At 41.0% G+C, this 21,302-nt stretch overlaps 1 protein-coding gene across 1 annotated transcript; it reads right to left on the bottom strand.

Annotated features, from left to right (window-relative positions):
• Positions 1-15,991: 15,991 nt before the first annotated feature.
• Positions 15,992-16,636, bottom strand: LOC120287035 (rust resistance kinase Lr10-like). Its single transcript, XM_039299678.1, has one exon. It carries the CDS (start codon positions 16,634-16,636, stop codon positions 15,992-15,994), a length of 645 nt encoding a protein of 214 aa, XP_039155612.1.
• Positions 16,637-21,302: the final 4,666 nt, after the last annotated feature.

Below are 21,302 nucleotides of genomic sequence, written 5' to 3'. Positions count from 1 at the left end.
AAGTTCAGCCTATGAATTTTTCCGTACACTAGACGGGTCCTGTGGTCGCACTTTGAACACTTATGTGAGGTTTCAATTGTTCTCGCCTTCCTTTCATGGTGCAGCAGAGCAACAAATGTCAAAGGAATTGGAAGAGAGTTCCACAGCCTCCGTCACAATGAATGGTCTTTCTCATCGGGATGATTCTCCAATGAGTGTGATGAATCTAGAATAAGTAAGAAACTCGTTTCTTGAGATGTTTCTGTCTCATATCGTTTACTTTTTCTCCATTGCGTCAAACATAGTACCTACTCCAGTGATTAGCTTAACTTTTCATTTCAATCTGAATGCTACTCACCTACATTTATAGGATTCTTAATATAAATTACCTGCTTGTGCACACTATCTTACTTGGCGAATTCTGTCATCTCGCACTAGTTTAAATACATGCATCATTCGAGAGCGCAAGTGCCTTTGATGGCTTATGGCCCGAGGCATGGCGTAATTGATTTTTTGCCTCGTCAAAAGTGTTGCTTCGTAGGACCTGAATATTCTTTTGATAGGAATCGTCTGTTTAGATGATCATAATTGCTACCATTGGTACACACTACCAATAACAACAAGATAGTCGTGGTGTGCATTCTAGTCGAACAACGTAGTTTCAACTTTGAGTTGTGATGCTAACTGTGCTCGCACTAGTGGTTCTAAAATGTTGATGAACAGAGCTGAATCTCGACAAGCTACTAGCCATTCCTGTCGGTTTTGTTGGATCGAAGAGGTGGTAAGGTCTGCTCCACATCTTGTACCTGGCGGTAATCTTGCTTGTCCTTCATTGGAAGAACAAGGAATGAGAATAAATGCTGCATTAGACGCTGCCCATGCACCAATTTCTCATCTCTCTAACCTCATTGCTGATGGTCACCGGGCTGCGAACTTCAGGGGACCTTTCCAACCATCAGACTTTTAATGGCTCGAAGCTCGAGCCACTTGGATTCATACCCTATCCCTTACTTTCTCTGAAGGTATTTATGATATTTAACACTTAGCTCGACATTCTGCATCGTCGATCTTACTTGGTTTGGACTACCTACCGGCGAATCTCTTCATGTAAAGGTTTGGCTTGGAATATTACTTGTCGCATAGTTGCATAGACATGGCGGTTCTGTTCTTCTACCCATCAGTGCATTCGACTCGTGGTGCAACAATCTGAAAAAAGCTTTTAATATGCTATTTGAGAGTCAGCTTTCAGCAGTGATCTCGAACAATTTCGTGTTCTCCAAACCGAGACTTGTTCAGAGTCATTGAAAGCCTTCAATTTCTGACCTTGTAATAGGAAGGTCCTTCATGCTTTATCTGTTTCTAGATACTTTAAAAACCATCTAAAGTAATTGAAAAAGACCATGCGGAAAAAAGTTAATTGCTGTTGTACTTGGCGAGGCGACCCGAGTTTAAGTAGTAGCATGCGCTTTTGCTACTTCTCTATGTATTCTTACTCCTGATGAATGGCGTTGTTTGTAGCTTCCATTCAGGAGTACCTTCCTAATTCAGCATTAGGTCAGGGTTCTCTGTCTGCAATTTCTGAGTGAGGAATATAATAATTGTTCGGAAGAATGTAAGGCACCATCTCATGACTGCATTGAGATATTGTGCTTTGGTATTACATCACATCCTCTAACACGACATCACGTGTTCAATTTCTACTCATCGTAAAGGCAAAGATTGATAGCCACTTTGTCTATCCTCTTTGACGTGCGCCAATCGTTCATCAGGTAGGTTAGGACCCATCTAGAAACAAGAGGTCGAAGTCAGAGATTGCTTGAGCAGGTAGCTGATGTCGAGCTGGTTGATCGAGCGGGGGTTAGAGCTTTTGATGGAAACGAGAGAGATTCGTTGCTCAAAATGCAAACATTAACATAAAGAAAAAATTACATTGTTATGCCAAGAGGATTCGCACAAAACAAAAATGATAATGAATGCCATACGACATTCATTGTCATTTATAAAGCATGGACATAATGAGTCTAATAGAAAACACCGATGCCATATGAAATACATGTAAAAGCTTCACAGATTACATAATCAATGATGGTACATGCTGATAGTGTTAATTATATTTCGCATCTCATTTCTACAAGAGGGGAACAATCACACAATACATGATTTTGTAAACTCATTGTCATGGTCGAATTGGTAACTGCCAGAAATTATCAGAGCACTTGACGAAGATGAGACTATATCAAGTTCTATCTCATTGTTGTCATCATCAGTTAGTGCCTCTATTGGATACAAAAGCAGTTTTGGAGGTAGTTGCAGTTTATCGATATCTCCTTCAAGCATAAGTAGAACTTTCCTCATTGATGGCCGATCATTAGGGCTCAGCTATATGCACCATAGCGCAACGATGATCATCTTCCTCATTTTTCTTTCCTCTTCTATGACTTCTACCCTTTCAACCTCCTTTTCTTTGCTGAGTTGATCATAAACCCACAAAGGAAAGTAAATTTGACTTGAATGCCTTGCATGTGCATTTATATTTCTCCTTCTACTAGCCATTTCATCAACATCATCCCAAAACTGTAGACATCGGCTTTATAAGAAATGCCACCAATGTCTTTGTAGAATAGATCATGCGCCATATAACCCAAGGTTCCTCTTGCTGCAGTCAATGATACTATGCTATGACCAATGGGATAAAGTGTGGCACCCCTCGACGGCCCCTGAACTATTCGGGTCGCCACAATCTGCTTACCTTTCACTTAGCTCGATAATATAATACTCTGATACCAAGGAATTTCATTGTTAATTCATAAATCCTGGGGGTTTACATCTTTTAGATCGATCCCTGCGTAATTTATATGGCGGAAGCACATCCATCAACTCCCTTCCTTATATTCAGAAAGCAAGGCACACCAACTAAACATTTATAGGTAAAAGCCGAACACTTTTCTTTACTTAAACCAAATGGACATCATTCATCGGTACATCAAAATGCCGTAGTCTTCTCAAAAGATGACCGGCATCTTTTCCAACAGTTGTATACTTAAGGTCCATCGACTAGTGTTGACGTCCAAAAGTTCATTCCTTTGTTATCCTCCTCCTTGCGGTCATATCCAACCACTCGATCCATCTATTAGTGGCAATGGTAGCAGAGGTCTCTTGTCTAGTCTGAAATGTTAGTCTCAAAACGGGGTGAGTACAACCACTCAGCAGTAAAGATCCATCAAACTACACAATGCAACAAGCAACACAACCACAGTTTCATGTGAAATGCACATATCATCCATGCAATCAAGCTTATATCTCCATGAGATGCATTCATTAAGGCAATTCATGTTCCATGCCATATGCACATACATGCGCATGATCCATATCACCCATACATTCATATATATATATATATATATATATATATATTCTCATAAGATCCATTCAATGCCTTCATGATCGCATTCTCAATACCATATAGTATCAACTCAATTTCATAGGCAATTATATCCCATGCCATATGCAAACACACACACGTGCATGATTCAATTCTCATTTTGATATTCAAAAGAATCTCATCTTTCTCCCAGGGACCAGTGTTTGCATCCCTCACATATCGCTTGCACCCAACCTGGCATCGCGAGGAACCTCTGGCACACACTTTTGGGCATCTCGCATCACACCTGGCATCACGAGGAATCGGCGGGGCTCGCCATGAAAATGGTTACCCCTGCATTCCGGAATTACGTGCCGACATACCACCAGGCATTTCTTGGAATTACGTACCGATATACCACCGGGCATCCCGAAGCTTCCGAGGACATTCGGCACACACCTCTGGGCATCCTGACACTCGCAGGGCATCGTTGGCTCACACCTTCGACGGTATTATCATCATCACAATGCATATTCCCATATATATCTCATTTTCAATTTAACATTTGATGCAACAATGTCATAGGTTTAAACCAGCTTTTTTGATGTCATGTGATATGCCAAATGTCACCATATATGTAATACAAATAACATCCAAGATATCACACTTCATAAAGCAATTCATTTGTTCTTGAAAATAGAGCAAATTTTCGGACAAAGCAGAATGCACTCCTTAAATAAAAATTCTGAAAAAATTAGTAAACGATCTCAATAAATTCTAAAAATTTAACATGTTATAAAAAAGATCTATATAAAAAGGTTTCATGAAGAACACCATGTCAAAAGAGCTTTGTACGGGTCACTACAGTCTATGCATCACAACTTAAAGTTTCGGAACATCACCATTACACAGTTTTATTCATAAATTTGATATAAACCATAAATAAACTCAGAAAATTATGAAATTTTGAGATGTCATAACCAAGATCTAGAGGTAAAATTTTTGTGAAGAACTCAAAGTCATATTCGTTATAGATCATGAGCTACATTCACCAAAACTCACCTTAACCATCGGTAACAATTTCCAGATTTAACACTTCAAAGAAAAATCATTTCGCCGATCAATACTAGTCCGTTTATTCTCAAATTTCATTATGTTGCTCCTCAAGATGTCGTCTAACACTCTTATCAAGGACACATGATCAAATTCGGACTGGATAATTTCACAAAATTCACAGAACCGCAAGGGATCAACATATCAGTTTTCCAGATCTAGTATCTTTAAAGAAAAATGGTTTCACCATCCAATACTTGTCCGTTTCATCTCAAATTTTGATATGTTAATCTTCAAGAAGTTATCTACAACTTTCATCAAAAAGTCAAAGTGAGATTCCAACTAGAACATTGCATGTAGCTCACGAAATCACCCAAGGTCGGACTGTTTTTCCAGAAAACAGATTACTAGACTAAGGCACTACTCTCATAACTTCGAAAATTCTCACCTCCACCACCTCCGAAATTCACCATACATCACACACAATCACAGCAAGCAAAGTGTAGATCAATGGACTCTACTTGCCTTAGATCCGACGAAATCAAGCAAGAAACGACGACTGGGACTTCGAACACAACACGGTTGACGGCGAAGCTAGGCGCACACATGGCAGGGCTTGGTCTTCTTCTTCCCTCGCCGAAGCACCCACACGAACAACCCTCTCTCTCTCTCAGATTTTTCTCTTTTTCTCTTTTTCTCTTCCTCTCTTCCTCTCTTTCTCTCGGTTTCCTTCGAGCAATCCGCCTCCCCCCTCTCTCTTTTAGTCTCTTGATTAGCTAGCAATCATTTGCTTTTGCATGCAAGGACACTTGGCTCCATGGGAAGGAAACTTGGCGAACCCTTCAAGCCACTTGTTTCATCTCCCTCGCCACTTGTCACTCTTCATGCAAGATGATGGGCTTCAATGGGCCAGATTTGGGCCAACTTTGGTCGACCAAATGGGGGAAAACAGTGGGCTGTCTTGGGTTGATTTGGTCCTTAAATACTCAGCCCACAACTTCTCCTATTTTTTTCCATTTAATCACCACTTATATAAATACCTAATTACAATTCATATGGCCCTAAAACTTTGTAACATAAATCAATAAAAATCCAACTTATAAAGCGCACGGCCAAGAATAAAAATTTTCCTATCAATTTGTCTCTTAGTATAATCCTTGATCACTCATGGACATAGGATATATTTCCAACCAAGTAATTGTCCATTAAATGCTCGGCTTTAATCCATTGTAATTCATTGGTCTAATGGCTATAATATAATTCAATGGCGCTTCCATCACCTATTCATGGTTCATGGTATATTCAGGGGTTGTCATGAAATTTTAGGATGCCACAATTCTCTCCTCAAAGAATTTCGTCCTCGAAATTAGACATCACCTATGTCTCTTTAAACAAGTGAGGGTACCTTTCCCTCATCTCATTTTCACTCTCCCATGTGGCTTCCTCCACATCATGATATCGCCATAACATCTTAACCAATGGTATCTTCTTGGTCATGAGAATTTGTTCCTTTCGATCTAGTACTTGCACAGGCTCCTCAATGTACCTCACTTTCTCATCCACTTTGATGACTTCATGATCGAGTATGTGTCTTGGATCAGGTTGGTACTTCCCCTAAAGACAAGGATGCAAGCTCTTAACACATCCTCTAATGCTTGGATCACTCTTTTCGTTTGTCCGTCCATTTGTGGATGAAAAGCAGTACTAAACTAGAGCTTTAGTCCCTAAGGCGGTTTGAAGACTTCGCCAAAGGTTTGAAGTAAATCTTGAGCCTTGATCAGACGTGATAGTTATAGGAACACCATGTAAGCGTACCACTTGGCTTACACATATATCAACAAATTTACCCTGCGGATAGTCCACGCGAATTACTAGGAAATGGTCAGACTTAGTCAAGCGATCTACTATCACCCGGATAGAGTCGTGACCACTTGATGTCCTTGGTAATCCTTGCACAAAATCCATCATCACATGTTCCCATTTCCATTCTGGAATATCTAATGGTTTCAATTGAACACACCATTTAGCCAAATTATTCCTATGCCTTTGTCACCATCAATTCAAGCCTAGAACCATCAAAATCGACACCACCAATAACTCATCGGGTACAGTCCAATAGAGACATTCACTACGCCTTCACTGCAACATGAATTCAACCCTAAAATATAGCACCATTAATTCGGTTCAAATATCAATAGTCCACCAAGACTTATTCAATTCAAAGATCAACAATCCACCAAGATAAGAACTTGTCTAGTTTCCATCAAGTATATCTCATGTCTCACCCTAAAAGATTGTCACTTGGACTAATCACTCATCAAATCCATAAGTTGAACTTCCACCATTTCACCTTGGAGAGGGTATCACCACAATTGATCATATCCACTAATTCCACATACCCTTTTCAAACTGAGATCATCACCAAAAATTAAAAGTTGACCATCATCGATTAAACCTATTATTCCAACATATAAACCACAAATAATTTCGTGTCTCATATGACCACTCAAACTCATGACTTCCAAGATTATTCTAGACATACTAAATGGTTCCATGTAATGCATCAAGACTTCCAATGAGATCCTTTAATAGGAAGTCACTACTTAGCTCAAATGATCATAACTTAATCCTCAAATTCATAATTCGCTCTCCATAATTCACTTCTTAAGCTTTGTTTGCAGCACTACGCTTAGATGATGTGCATGTTTTTTTCGGGTCCTTTAGAATACATCAGGATATCATCAAATGAAGACAATCACAATTTGATCCAAATAAGGCTTAAATATCTTATTCATTAAATCCATGAATGCAGCTAAGGCATTCGTCAATCCAAATAGCATAACTAGGAACTCATAGTGTCCATAGCGAGTCCTAAATACAATCTTAGGGATGTCTTCTTTCTTAATCCTTAACTGATATCTTGATCTCAAGTCAATTTTAGAAAAGATCGAACTTCCTTGTAGTTGGTCGAATATGTCATCAATTCTAGGTAATGGGTACTTATTCTTAATGGTCACATGATTCAATTGCCTGTAGTCAATGCACAAACGCATCGACCCATCCTTCTTTTTCACAAACAAGAGTTCTACGAGCTTAACCATGCTTCCGCTGCGCCACTCTGATAGAATTATCTTAGAAACACTACCTTTCCAGTCCAGTTCATAGTTCGGTTCATTCCTGCCCCCTTTTGCCATCCTAGAAGCCTGCCAAGAGCCACTCCTTGCTTAGGTCCTCTGACCTCGGCGTCCACTTCCCGCCCTCATCGAACCGGGTTGTTACAGGTACCCCAGCTTTCGCCTAGTTCGAACCCGAACTACACATCCACTAGAGGGTCTCATTTCAATAGGGACTAACTTACAAAGATATTATCTACTAAGCCTATCCCATACTAAGTCTCACGGTTTTATTCTTAGCGCATAGGCAAGCATTATCTTAGGAGATCATTCATCCTAGTCCATTGCTTATGGAGCTAGTCCATTCCTATGATGAGGTCAAAGTTATACATAACTATCACAACCAAGTCCATCTCCAGATCTCGTTCCCTTAAGGTTATCTCACGCTTCTTACATACTAACATGGACATCACCATATTCTTTAGTGCTGTGGAAATACGAAGAGGCATATCTAAAGATTTGGTTCCTACTTCTCACAATCATCTATATTTCTCAGACACAAATGAATGCGTGCCACTCATGTCAAATAACGTATATACCTTCTTATTATCTATAGAAATTGTACTTGAGATAACATTTTCGGAAGCTTCCGCTTCCTCTTGGGTGACCGCATACATCCGTCCTTGTGCTGGTGGCCTCTGTGGATTCCTTGGTGGATTTGGTCCAGTAGTATGTTGTTGCACTTGTCGCACCAAGCTGACATTCGGCTGCGACCCATCGTGTGGACAATTTCTCTTAAAGTGTCCTATTTGCCCACATCCATTACAGCTCCGTTTGGAAACCACTTCCCAAAGCCCTTTAGAGACCTAAAGATCCTTGGGCAAATGCCAGCCTATTTGGCATTTATTTTTGGGTTTGCATTCCCCAAATGCTAGCTTGTGAAAGGCTGAAAGCCGGCAGGTTGGGGGCTGCCTTGGGCTTTCGAAATTTTGGAAATGGCCCGGGCACTATTTATCTTCTTCTTCGTCGAGAGGCCGGCGAGATGGGTCGACGGGCAAGAGAGGCCGGCGTGGTCGCGGCACCCTGGCGACCGTCGCCGACTAGTCGCGCGCTTGGGTCGCGGAGGTGGCAGAGGTCGCTTGGGTCGCGGCATGCGACCTTCGCCACCTCATCGCAACCTCCGGTGACCCAAGACCTCGCCGCGACCCAGATCTGGTTCGCGGAGGTCGCCTGGGTTGCGGCATGCGACCTCCTCCACCTTGCCGCGACCTAGATTTGGGTCGATGCGGTCACAGAGGTCGCCGGGGTCGCGGCGAGCTATTGCCGCGACCTCCGGCGACCCGCAACCTTGCTGCGACCCAAATGTGGGTCGTGGAGGTTGCCCGGTCGCGGCGCACGACCTCCTCCACCTTGCCACGACCTCCAACAACCCACAACCGCGTCGCGGAGGTGGCCAGAGGCGCCGCCCGACGAAGGGTCGAGCGACCCACGACCCTCGCCGGAGGATCGCCCGACACGCCACAACCTCCGCCAAGGCCGCGCGATCTGGGCACCACTTGCTGGAAGGTCGCGCAACCTCACCAAACCGCCTACCTCTGTCGGACAGCTTGCGTTAGATTCCTCGCCCTTCACCAAACAACCCGCTCCTCGCCGGCGACTACTTGTTTTGGTCGGCTAACTTTTTTTTTTTTTTTTAACAAAGGACTTTGCAAATATAATTTCCCAAACAACATTTTACTCAAAATACTTCACAAAGAGCTTTCAAAACTATAATTTACCAAACACAATTTGCATTTTGAAAAACACCTTTAACTCAAAGGCTTTTTGCATTTTCCCAAAAACTTTTCCCAAAAGTTTTCTCAAACGCACCCTACATCTCAGTTGGCTATTACAAGGTCCTAGCCCATGTTGTTTACCACACCTCTGGCAAAAATTACCCTGGTAGGGTGCTTTCCTAAAAGTCGGGCCACTCCAAGCTCTTCTAAAATTTCCAAAGTTACTCTTTTTCTTAGATTCCCAAGGCTGACCTTGATCAAGATAAGGTCTCTTACCCCTTCGAACATCATTAAAGGTCATCTCCCTCTTAGATTCTGATTGCTCTCTCACTAACTCTTGCTCCACCAACTATGCCCTCTCATAAATCTCATTATAATTCTTTATATTCAGAGGCACTAGTTGTTTTCTAATATTAGTCCTTAATCCTTTTAGGAATCTCTTAGCCTTTTCCTCTCGATCCTCAACCAACCTAGGAGCATACCTAGACAACTCAGAAAATTTTGCTTCATATTGGTCCACTGTTAGCTCCCTTTGTTCTAACTGAACAAATTTAGTGATCTTCTTATCCTTGGCACAATCAGAGAAATGTTTTCTATTGAAAGCTCTAACAAACTCATCCCAGTTTATGTTAGTACTTGGTGGAAAGATCGTGCCTCTTGAAGCTCTCTACCAAAACTTTGCATTTCCCTCTAGTTGGTACTCTGCCAAGGTTATCTTTTTAGCATCGCTACAGTTCAACAACCGGAAAATCCGTTCCATTCCATCAATCCAATGCTCTGCCTCCTCAGGACTTCCCATTCCACTAAACTTAAGTGGTTTCAACTTCAGGAATTGTTCCACTAGTCCTTGAGGGCGACGTTCTGCTCCGGGTTGTTGCTGTGCTTGCCTTTCCATCAAATTTCCTATATTGGCCAATGCATGCAGGATATCTTCCATTTGGGGTTCAGCCCTTGAAGCAAAGCCTTCAGCCCTCGATGGATGAGAACTTCCAGCTCGTACCATGACTTTCTTGCAGTTTCCAAGCATTTGCCTTAGAAATAATCTGTGACTTAATGTCTCCATTTAAAAGCAACTACAATTATATATAAGTAACATAAGCATGTTACTGGCACCTAAAAGCAACTCATAATAAACTACTAGGGATCTACGAGTGAATACCCATCACCCGTTGTTCAAAGTTAGTCAACCATTCCAGTTAGTATCCTATGATGTGCATCATTCTATCCTCATTTCCATCTGAGGCACCTTATCACTCCAAATAGACCATAGCTCTGATACCATTACATGTGGCACCCCTCGACAGCCCCTGAATCGTTCGGGTCGCCACAGTCCGCTTACCTTTCACTTGGCCTGATAATATAATACTTTGATACCAAGGAATTTCATTGTTAATTCATAAATCCTGGGGGTTTACATCTTTTAGATCGGTCCTTGCGCAATTTATATGGCAGAAGCACATCTATCAACTCCCTTCCCTATATTCAGAAAACGATGCACACCAACTAAACATTTATAGGTAAAAGCCGAACACTTTTCTTTACTTAAACCAGATGGACATCATTCATCGGTACATCAAAATGCCGTAGTCTTCTATACTCGGCTATACTTCAAAAGATGACCGACATCTTTTCCAACAGTCGTATACTTAAGGTCCATCGACTAGTGTCGACGTCCAAAAGTTCATTCCTTTGTTATCCTCCTCCTTGCGGTCATATCCAACCACTCGATCCATCTATTAGTGGCAATGGTAGCAGAGGTATCTTGTCTAGTCTGAAATGTTAGTCTCAAAACGGGGTGAGTACAACCACTCAGCAGTAAAGATCCATCAAACTACACAATGCAACAAGCAACACAACCACAATTTCATGTGAAATGCACATATCATTCATGCAATCATGCTTATATCTCCATGAGATGCATTCATTAAGGCAATTCATATTCCATGCCATATGCACATACATGCGCATGATCCATATCACCCATACAATCATATATATATATATATATATATATATTCTCATGAGATCCATTCAATGCCTTCATGATCGCATTCTCAATGCCATATAGTATCAACTCAATTTCATAGAAAATTATATCCCATGCCATATGCACACACACACGTGCATGATTCAATTCCCATTTTGATATTCAAAAGGATCTCATCTTTCTCTCAGGGACCAGTGTTTGCATCCCTCATATATCGCTCGCACCCAACCTGACATCGCGAGGAACCTCCGGCACACACCTCCAGGCATCTCGCATCCCACTTGGCATCACGAGGAATCGCCGAGGCTCGCCATGAAAATGGTTACCCCTGCCTTCCGGAATTACGTACCGACATACCACCAGGCATTTCCTAGAATTACGTACCGATATACCACCGGGCATCTCAAAACTCCCGAGGGCATCCGGCACACACACTCTAGGCATCCCAACACTCCCGGGGCATCGTTGGCTCACACCTCCAACGGTATTATCATCATCACAATGCATATTCCCATATATATCTCATTTTCAATTTAACATTTGATGCAACAATGTCAGAGGTTTAAACCAACCTTTTTGATGTCATGTGATATGCCAAATGTTACCATATATGCAATACAAATAACACCCAAGATATCACACTTCATAAAGTAATTCATTTGTTCTTGAAAATGGAGCAAATTTTCGGACAAAGCAGAATGCACTCCTTAAATAAAAATTCTAGAAAAATTAGTAAACGATCTCAATAAATTCAGAAAATTTATCATGTTATGAAAAGGATCTAGAGAAAAAGGTTTCATGAAGAACACCAAGTCAAAAGAGCTTTGTACGGGTCACTACAGTCCATGCATCACAACTTAAAGTTTCGGAACATCACCATTGCATAGTTTTATTCATAAATTCGGTATAAACTCAAAATCAACTCTGAAAATAAAGAAATTTTGCTATGTCATAGCCAAGATCTATAGGTAAAAGTTTTGTGAAGAACTCAAAGTCATATTCGTTATATATCATGAGCTACATTCACCAAAACTCCCCCTAACCCTCGGTAACGATTTCCAGATTTAACACTTCAAAGAAAAATCATTTCCCTGATCAATACTGGTCCGTTTATTCTCAAATTTCAGTATGTTGCTCCTCAAGATGTCGTATACAACTCTACACGAGATCAAATTCGGAATGCATAATTTCACAAAATTCACAGAACCACAAGGGATCAACATATCAGTTTTCCAGATCTAGTATCTTTGAAGAAAAATGGTTTCACCATCCGATACTTGTGTGTTTCATCTCAAATTTTGGTATGTTAATATTCAAGAAGTCCTCTACAACTTTCATCAAGAAGTCGAAGTGAGATTCCAACTAGAACATTGCATGCAGCTCACGAAATCACCAAAGGTCGGACTGTTTTTCCAGAAAACAGATTACTAGACTAAGGCACTACTCCCATAACTTCGAAAGTTCTCACCTCCACCACCTCCGAAATTCACCATACATCACACACAATCACAGCAAGCAAAGTGTAGATCAATGGACTCTACTTGCCTTAGATCCGACGAAATCAAGCAAGCAACGGCGACTCTGGGACTTCAAACACAGCACGGTCGATGGCGAAGCTAGGCGCACGCATGGCAGGGCTTGGTCTTCTTCTTCCCTCGCCGAAGCACCCACACGAACAACCCTCTCTCTCTCTCTCAGATTTCTCTCTTTTTCTCTTCCTCTCTTTCTCTCGGTTTCCTTTGAGCAATCCGCCTCCCCCTCTCTCTTAGTCTCTTGATTAGCTAGCAATCATTTGCTTTTGCATGTAGGGACACTTGGCTCCATGGGAAGGACACTTGGCGAACCCTTCAAGCCACTTGTTTCATCTCCCTCGCCACTTGTCACTCTTCATGCAAGATGATGGGCTTCAATGGGCCGGATTTGGGCCAACTTTGGTTGACCAAATGGGGGAAAACAAAGTGGCTGTCTTGGGCTGATTTGGTCCTTAAATACTCAGCCCACAACTTCTCCTATTTTTTTTTTCCATTTAATCCCCACTTATATAAATACCTAATTACAATTCATATGGCCCTAAAACTTTGTAACATAAATCAATAAAAATCCAACTTATAAAGTGCACGGCCAAGAATAAAAATTTTCCTATCAATTTGTCCCTTAGTACAATCCTTGATCACTCATGGACATAGGATATATTTCCAACCAAGTAATTGTCCATTAAATGCTTGACCTTAATCCATTGTAATTCATTGGTCTAATGGCTATAATATAATCCAATGGCGCTTCCATCACCTATTCATGGTTCATGGTATATTCAGGGGTTGTCATGAAATTTTAGGATGCCACATAAAGTCTTGCAATTTACGCCCGAATTGTCCTCTGCTCACCTTTCACTTGGGGACGTTTTTCCATGAATCTCTTCCAGCTCCTCGAGCCACTTACCGAGGGTTCTTCTAAGTGAGGCCATATGTTTATTCTTGTTTGCTTCTGGAAGTCGGTTTATGGAGACCTTGATGTTCAGCCTATGAATTTTGCCGTCCATTAGACGAGTCTAGTTGTCGTACTTTGAACACTTCGTGATGTGAGGCTTCGACTATTCTTGCCTTCCATCCATGGTGCAGCTGAGCAACAAATGTCAAAGGAACAGGAAGAGACAGCTCCACAGCCTGCTGTCACAACGAATGGTCTTTCTCATCAGGATGATTCTCCAGTGAGAGTGACGAACTATGGGAACCTTTAGTTTCTCATCAAGAAATTCGATTCTTGAGAAGTTTTCGTGTCATATCGTTTGATTTTTCTCCATTGCGTGGAACATAGTACCTACTCTAGCGATGAGCCTAACTATTCATCTCAATCTGAAAGCTACTTATCAACTTGATAAGATTCTTAATATAAATTACCTATTTGTGCACACTATTTTACTTGGTGAATTCTGTCATCTGCACTAGTTTAAATACATGCATCGTTTGATAGCACAGGTACCTTTGTTGGCTTACGGCACGAGACATGGCAAAACTTTATTTGCATTGTCAAGTCTTGCTTCAGAGGATATGAATATTCTTTCGATAGTAATTGTATGTGTAGATGATCATAATTGCTACCATTGATAGAACACACCGCCAATGACAACACGATAGTCGCGGTGTGCATTCTAGTCGAACAACGTAGTCTCAACTTCGAGTTGTGATGCTGTGCTTGCGCCTCGTGGTTTAAGATGATGATGAGCGAGCCGAATCGACAAGCTACCTGCTGTTCCTATCGGCTTTGTCGGATCGGGAGAGGTGGCGGGGTCCGCTCCACATCTCGTCACCGACGGTAATCTTGCTTGTCCTTCACCGGAGGCCCGGGAATGAGAATAAATGCTCCATTAGACGCTGCGCATATGCCAATTTCGCTAGTTCTCAACCTCATTGCAGTGGCCCCCGTGCTGCAAACTTCAGGGGACCTTTCCAACGTCGACTTTTAATGGCTCGAAGCTTGAGCTACTTCCATTCAAACCCTGTCTTTACTTTCTCCGAAGGCATTCATGATATTTAACACTATTTAGCTCGATATTCAGCATCGTCGCCCTTACTTGGTTTGGACTGTCTACTGGCGAATCTCTTCATGTAAAGGTTTGGCTTGGCATTATACTAGTCAGCATACTTGCATAGACATGGTGGTTCTGTTCATTTGCCCATCAGTGCATTCGACTTGTGGTGCATCAAATCTTAAAAAAGTTAGTAATATGCTATCAATCAATGTATCACTCAGTACATCTCTTTATACATATAGACACGGTTTGCCATTTCCAGAGTCGAGAGTTAGCTTTCGGGAGTGGTCTCAAACAATTTCGTATTCTCCAAACCGAGACTCATTCAGAGTCATTGAAAGCCTTCAATTTTTGACCTTGTACTAGGATGGTCCTTTCTGCTTTATCTATTTCTAGATACTTTAAAAACCATTTGAAGCAATCGAAAAGACCTTGCAGAAAATGTTAATTGCCTTTGTACTTGGCGAGACGACCCAAGTTTTAAGCAGCAGCATGCGCTTTCGCTGCTTTTCTATGTTTTCTTAGTCCTGATGAAAGCCAATATTTGAATCTCATTGGGGGAGTACCTCGCTAATTTCGCATCAGATCAGGGCTCTCTGTCTGCGATCTCTGACTGAAGTGGATATCGCGGGTTCCATATCGACATCAATGTCTGGAGGAATATGATGCTTGTTTGGAAGAACGTAAGGCACCAACTCATGTCTTATCATCAAGTGAATGCATAAATTCTTACTGCATTTGGGGATTGAGCTTTTGTAATACATCACATGCTCTAAAACGACATTACGTGTTCAATTTCCATTCATCGTAAAGGCAAAATTGTCGGCCTACTCTGTCTTTCATCTTTGACATGTGCCAGTCGTCCATCGGTTAGGCCCTAACCCATCCCGTGACATGAGGTCGAAGTCGGGGATTGCTTGAGCATGTAGCAGTTGTAGAGGTGGGTGATTGAGCGGGGTCGAAGGGTGGGGGTGAGAGGTTTTGATGGAAAGGAGAGAGATTCACATTAAACAAAAATTAAATGAATGCCATACGATATTCATTGTCATTTATAAAATATGGACATAATGAGTACCGGAAAACACTGGTGCTATACGAAAAACATGTAAAAGCTTCACGGATTACATTGTGAATGATGAACATGTTGATAGTACTATTTAAATTTTGCACCTCATTTCTACGATAGGGAAACAATCATACAATACATGATTTCGTAAACTCATTGTCATAGTAAAATTGGTAACTACCTGAAATTATTGAAGCACTTGACGAACATGAGACCATTTCAAGTTCTATATTAGTGTCAACATCATCAATTGGTGCCTCTCTTGGATACAAAAGTGGTTTTGGAGGCAGTTGTAGTTTTGCCATATCTCCCTCAAGCATGTCTAGGACTTTCCTCATCGACGGCCGATCATTAGGACTCAATTGTATACACCATAATGCAACGATTATCATCTTCCTCATTGTTTCTCTTTCCTCTTCTATGACATCTACCATTTCAACCTCCTTTTCTTTCCCAAGTTGATCATAAACCCACAAAGGAAAGTAAATTTGACTTGAACGCTCTACATGTGCATTTAGATTTCTCCTTCTACCAGCCATTTCCATCAACATCATCCCAAAACTATAAACATCAACTTTATAAGAAATGTCACCAATGTCTTTATAGAATAGCTCAGGTGCCATATAACCCAAGGTTCCTCTTGCTGCAGTCAACGATGCTATGCTGTGACTGGTGGGATAAAGTCTCGCAAGTCCAAAGTCAGAAACTTTCGGAGTGAAACTTCGGTCAAGGAGAATGTTGTGAGGCTTGATATCAAAATGTAAAATTTGCATATCACTCCCCGATGTAGGTATTCTATCCCTCTAGCTATGCCAAGAGAGATCTCATACATTTTCTTATAATTAAGAGGATCATCACCATCCTTATTCGAAATGTGTTTATCCAGGGAGCCATTCGGCATGAAATCATAGACCATAGCTTGTTTGGAGTAATCGAAGCAAAAACCAACAAGTTGCACTACATTGATGTGGTGGATCCTTCCAATTGTGCCCACTTCGTTAATAGAATCTTGGCTGTTAGATTCCAGTTTTTTCAAAATCTTAACCGCAACTTCATTGCCACTTCTAAGGATTCCTTTGTACACAGAACCATATCCCCCCTCACCTAACTTGCATTTGAAATTTTTTGTAATCTTCTTAATATCTGAGTAAGAGTACCTTATGGACAGAAAGTTGTTGTGAGCTTGTAGAAATTCTTCGATGTTTGCGTCGATCGCTTGGTGCCTTCTCATCCACTTAGACATTAAAAGTATCAGCACACATAGAGCTCCGAGTATGAATCTTGCTGCGACATAGTTGGCTGCGTAGAAATTGTCCATAGATTAGCGTAGTGCAATAAAATAATTTTAAACGTATTTTTTTTTTTAATCAGAGTGGTGCTTGAGATCTTCATAGTTGTGAGGAGAAAAGGGCTAGGGAGTCATACCCAAGACAAAGGCGAGGCTCTGGCCCACATATGGCGCAAAATAAAGGCTGAACCCCGTAACATAATCTGAGGTGACCGAAAATGACTAATTAGAATCGACGATCAAACAATGAAGAATTAAATATATAATTTCTAGCATTTAAACAGAAAAAATAATTTACTCTCCCGATAAGTGCTCGATCGCAGTTTATTCTATTCACTTGGGAATGCCTGTTATCGTAACATGATCATTTCTCTATAAAAAAAAACACGATTACGCTTTTGTCTTCTCAAGGAGTACCAAATGATTCATAAGTTAACATCTCACTGCGGCATAGTTCTAATTTACAAACATCATCCAGGACGCGTGCAATTTATTCACCCGCATAAGAATAACAGCCATGCAAGGGACACGAGCAACTATTAAATCAACCATTTTTCCCCAAACAAATATAAAGTAATAGTGTCAAATCCAGAAAAAGAAAAGGTCCATAAATTGTAAAATTAAAAAGATCAATGCATGCTGAATCTACTAAGAAATCTTATTAAACTTTTCAACTTAGGTGATGCGGCAATTTTTTTTTCCGTTGTGTTTTTAGAGAAACTAGTGTCTTAATGTGTGGATTGAGATAGCTAGTATAAGCACCTAGAGGGAGGGTGAATAGGTACACAAACAATTTATCGAGATACAGAAGCGATTCCTGGCAGCTGATAGAAAAGAGTTTACGAAATTATTTACGATCAAAGTAAAGAGAGTAAGGGAGAGAAGATTGAACACAGGTTTTATAGTGGTTCGGCTTATTCCAAGCCTACGTCCACTCTTCTGCACTAACAGCCCACCGGCTAGATTTCACTATTAACAAAAGAGAAGTTACAGCTCAGCTTTTCCTTGATTCTAGTGTACATATTCTATCACACCTCCTCAAGGTTTCTCACAAATATAGACTCTCTTTTGTATACAAGTATTCACTTAAAGGAATTGTCTAAATAACAAGGAGCTTCAGACTTTGAAATTCTTCTATCACGCACCTCTCAACAACTTAGAACGTCTTCCTTATATACTCCTTTATGCCATCATACCCGTTGGCACTTACCAAAGGAATTCCTCCAATCTACCCGTTGGACGGAATCAATTAGGAAGATCATTCGGCTCTTAAAAGAACGTGTCAATAGCCCATCAATCCTGTTCGCCTATACAACTAGGATCTCGGTTTCCATAAGTAGAACATTCCAAGAATATTTAGGCAATCATCGATTCCTTAATCTTCGAGTCAATCTCGATCAATCAAAGAATTCCGTTGTGTCTATTCCAGCCACGAGATCTTCTCCAGTTGATAAGGTCAAGCCTTTAACAAAACATCCAGTTCTGGGTAACCTTTCTTCAACGGATTAGAGACTGTCAATGAGGATAGACTTTGAGTCTTGAGTCTGGCTGTCCGTCTGAGGTCTTCGGACTTTAAATGTCGAGTCCGCAAACCTTCGAGACTAGACCGATGGAAACGTTTTGTCAGCTTCAAAATACTCGGAGAGGATTTCTCCAACAATCTCCCCTTTTTTATGGTGCCAAAACTTTCCTGTAGATTTGGACAACTTTGACCTACAAAACATTTCTCAAACACATATGCATATCTTATAGAGATAAATGGCTAAATGAATAACACTAGAATCTGCAACCACAGAAAATATGTTAGTCTAATAAGTGATAAAGCCATCCATAAGATACCAATGATAGTTAATAAAAGCAGTCAAGTCCAAGTCTAGTTCAGTTCTCATCCGGACACAAAAAGTCAAACGGATCAAAACAATCCACAAAATCAAACAACCAAATCAACAAACCACACGATTAAAAAATCAAATTGTTCAAATCTTGCATCTCTCCCCCTTTTGTCGCATTAAAAAGGTTGAGATGAAAATGGAATAAAGTTAAGATTGCTTGGGAACTCGGACAAGCTGGAAATCTCCCATAGACGAACGATGCTTTCCAGCCTTTTCAAGTCTTCCTTCAGTTGCGCGATCTCCTCACTCTTGGCATTGGCTTGATTCTGAACAATGAGGGCTTGGATTTTATCATTCAATGAACATGAAGAAACTTGACCCGCAGCTTTGCAAGTTTTGAACCTCGCATCCCAAGGCATAAATTTGACCTCGCATCTCCAAGAGAATATCCATGATTCTACGAAAATCTGCTGCATTATCAGTCTAAGTACTTGCTTCGGCTCGATCTGATGGAGTAAATGCAGACGATGGTAGATCATCATAGTCTCGCAGGTTTGGCGATGAAATTTCATGACCTTCTTCTGGAAATTGAGAGGCATAAACGTCCTTTGGGTCTGCAGGTGAGCGACTGACTCCTTCACTTGTGTCAGGATATGGGGACTTCCCTCTTTTCTCTTGATCTCCCCCTGTTTCCATGCCTACAGGTGGAGAAGAGTGTTCGTCAGGTGCTCCTTCTTCTCCTCTTTCTTCTTCTTCTGTCTCAACTCTTTCCTTCTCAGCTTTTCTTTCTTCTTCTTCCTTCTCCTCTGCTTCTTTCATCTCTGTTTCTTTCGCCATTTGATCCGATTCTTTCCCTGGAACAGGATGACTTAAGTTCTTCAAAGCCATTGCAGAGATGGTGAGATTTTCATCATCATCTTCTTCTTCAACAATAAGAGCTCTTCTTTTTGGTTTTGAAGCAACCAAGGGCTCCTTTCATTTCCGCTTTGATGAAGAAGAGGGTTGATGAGCTTTGAGTGGAGTTTTCTCCTTGAATTTCTCCAACGCCTTGTTCAATTCCTTCAGACGCATCTTGGTCACCATTTTCAGTCCTATCACCATATGATCGCACGATCAAGTACAAAAGATTTGCGGAGGCTGAATATTCAGATGTCTGAATAACTTTGTCACAAGACTCGGGTTAGGAAGTTGGCCTCTATCCTTCATCATGGATCTATACATGTGGAACATAACAGTGTGAGGAAGAGAAAACCTTTTCCCAGTGAGAATGACATACATCAGCTTTGCCTCTGAACTTGAAACATCAGTTTTGGAGGTTGATTTTGGTCGAAGGCAATTGATCACAATCTTGTGAAGCAAGATGTTGAAAGCACTCATCCTTAAGTAGGAAATCTTTTCCTCTGTTCTCCTGTCCTTGACAAGTTCCAATATAGCAAAGAAATAAAAACTTTGATCGCCTTGATATCTTCCCCTCTCGACTCCCAACACATCTGCCAGCATATCCATATCCACAACATAGTCTTGATCCTTTACACTTAAGGAAAATCTATTCGCATCTAAAAAGCTTAGATTTGAATAGAAATATGCGGTTAGTTCAGCATAGGCCTCTATAGTGTCGGAGCAGAACTTTTCAAGTTGAAGATAACCGAGCTTTTCCCTCAAGTTCACATTTACAGCATCCAGAAAATCAAAATCCACACTTCTAGGGTTTATTACCCCACGCTTCAGCAATTTCGAGTGCAAATCCCTTTGTTCCTTCGATCTGAACAAATCTCTTATTTTTCCTCGACCTTCAGCCGCAATACCCATTCTCGGTTGAAATTGACTGTACAATTTGTCATCATCATTTCCATCTACAGGATTCGGTCCCCAATCACAAGGATCACTTGGGATGTTCGCAAGAGTTTCCTCAGCCAACACTTTACGAGCAATTCCCAAACTTTCCATTCTTCGCAGAAAGATATATTCATTTCCATACCCTTTCTCTTTAATAAAATCATCGACATATTTCAAGGGAGTACGCATTTCTTTTAAGGCACGATACAACTTATAAATAGAAGCAGGCTTTTGAACTCTTATAGGGTCTGCATCTTCGATGATTTCATCATCTTGTTGATGATCAACGCCTTGAGGGCTAGATGGAGGAGAGTGACACTGCTGAGAATGTTGTGGGCTCGATTGCTGTTCTGGAGCCACATCTTCTTCGGTGAGATCGAAGTGCGTAGGCCCCTCACTCATTCGCTGTGGTCCCCTGCTTGCGATTCTCGAAGACTTTCTTGAAGACGACATCTTTCTTAGTTTTTGGAAGATTCCTTGCTT

The sequence above is a fragment of the Eucalyptus grandis genome, chromosome 8 (assembly GCF_016545825.1).
Source record: "Eucalyptus grandis isolate ANBG69807.140 chromosome 8, ASM1654582v1, whole genome shotgun sequence".
NCBI lineage: Eukaryota > Viridiplantae > Streptophyta > Magnoliopsida > Myrtales > Myrtaceae > Eucalyptus > Eucalyptus grandis.
Note: the sequence above shows the minus strand (reverse complement) of the source record. Positions and strands in the feature narration are given on the sequence as shown.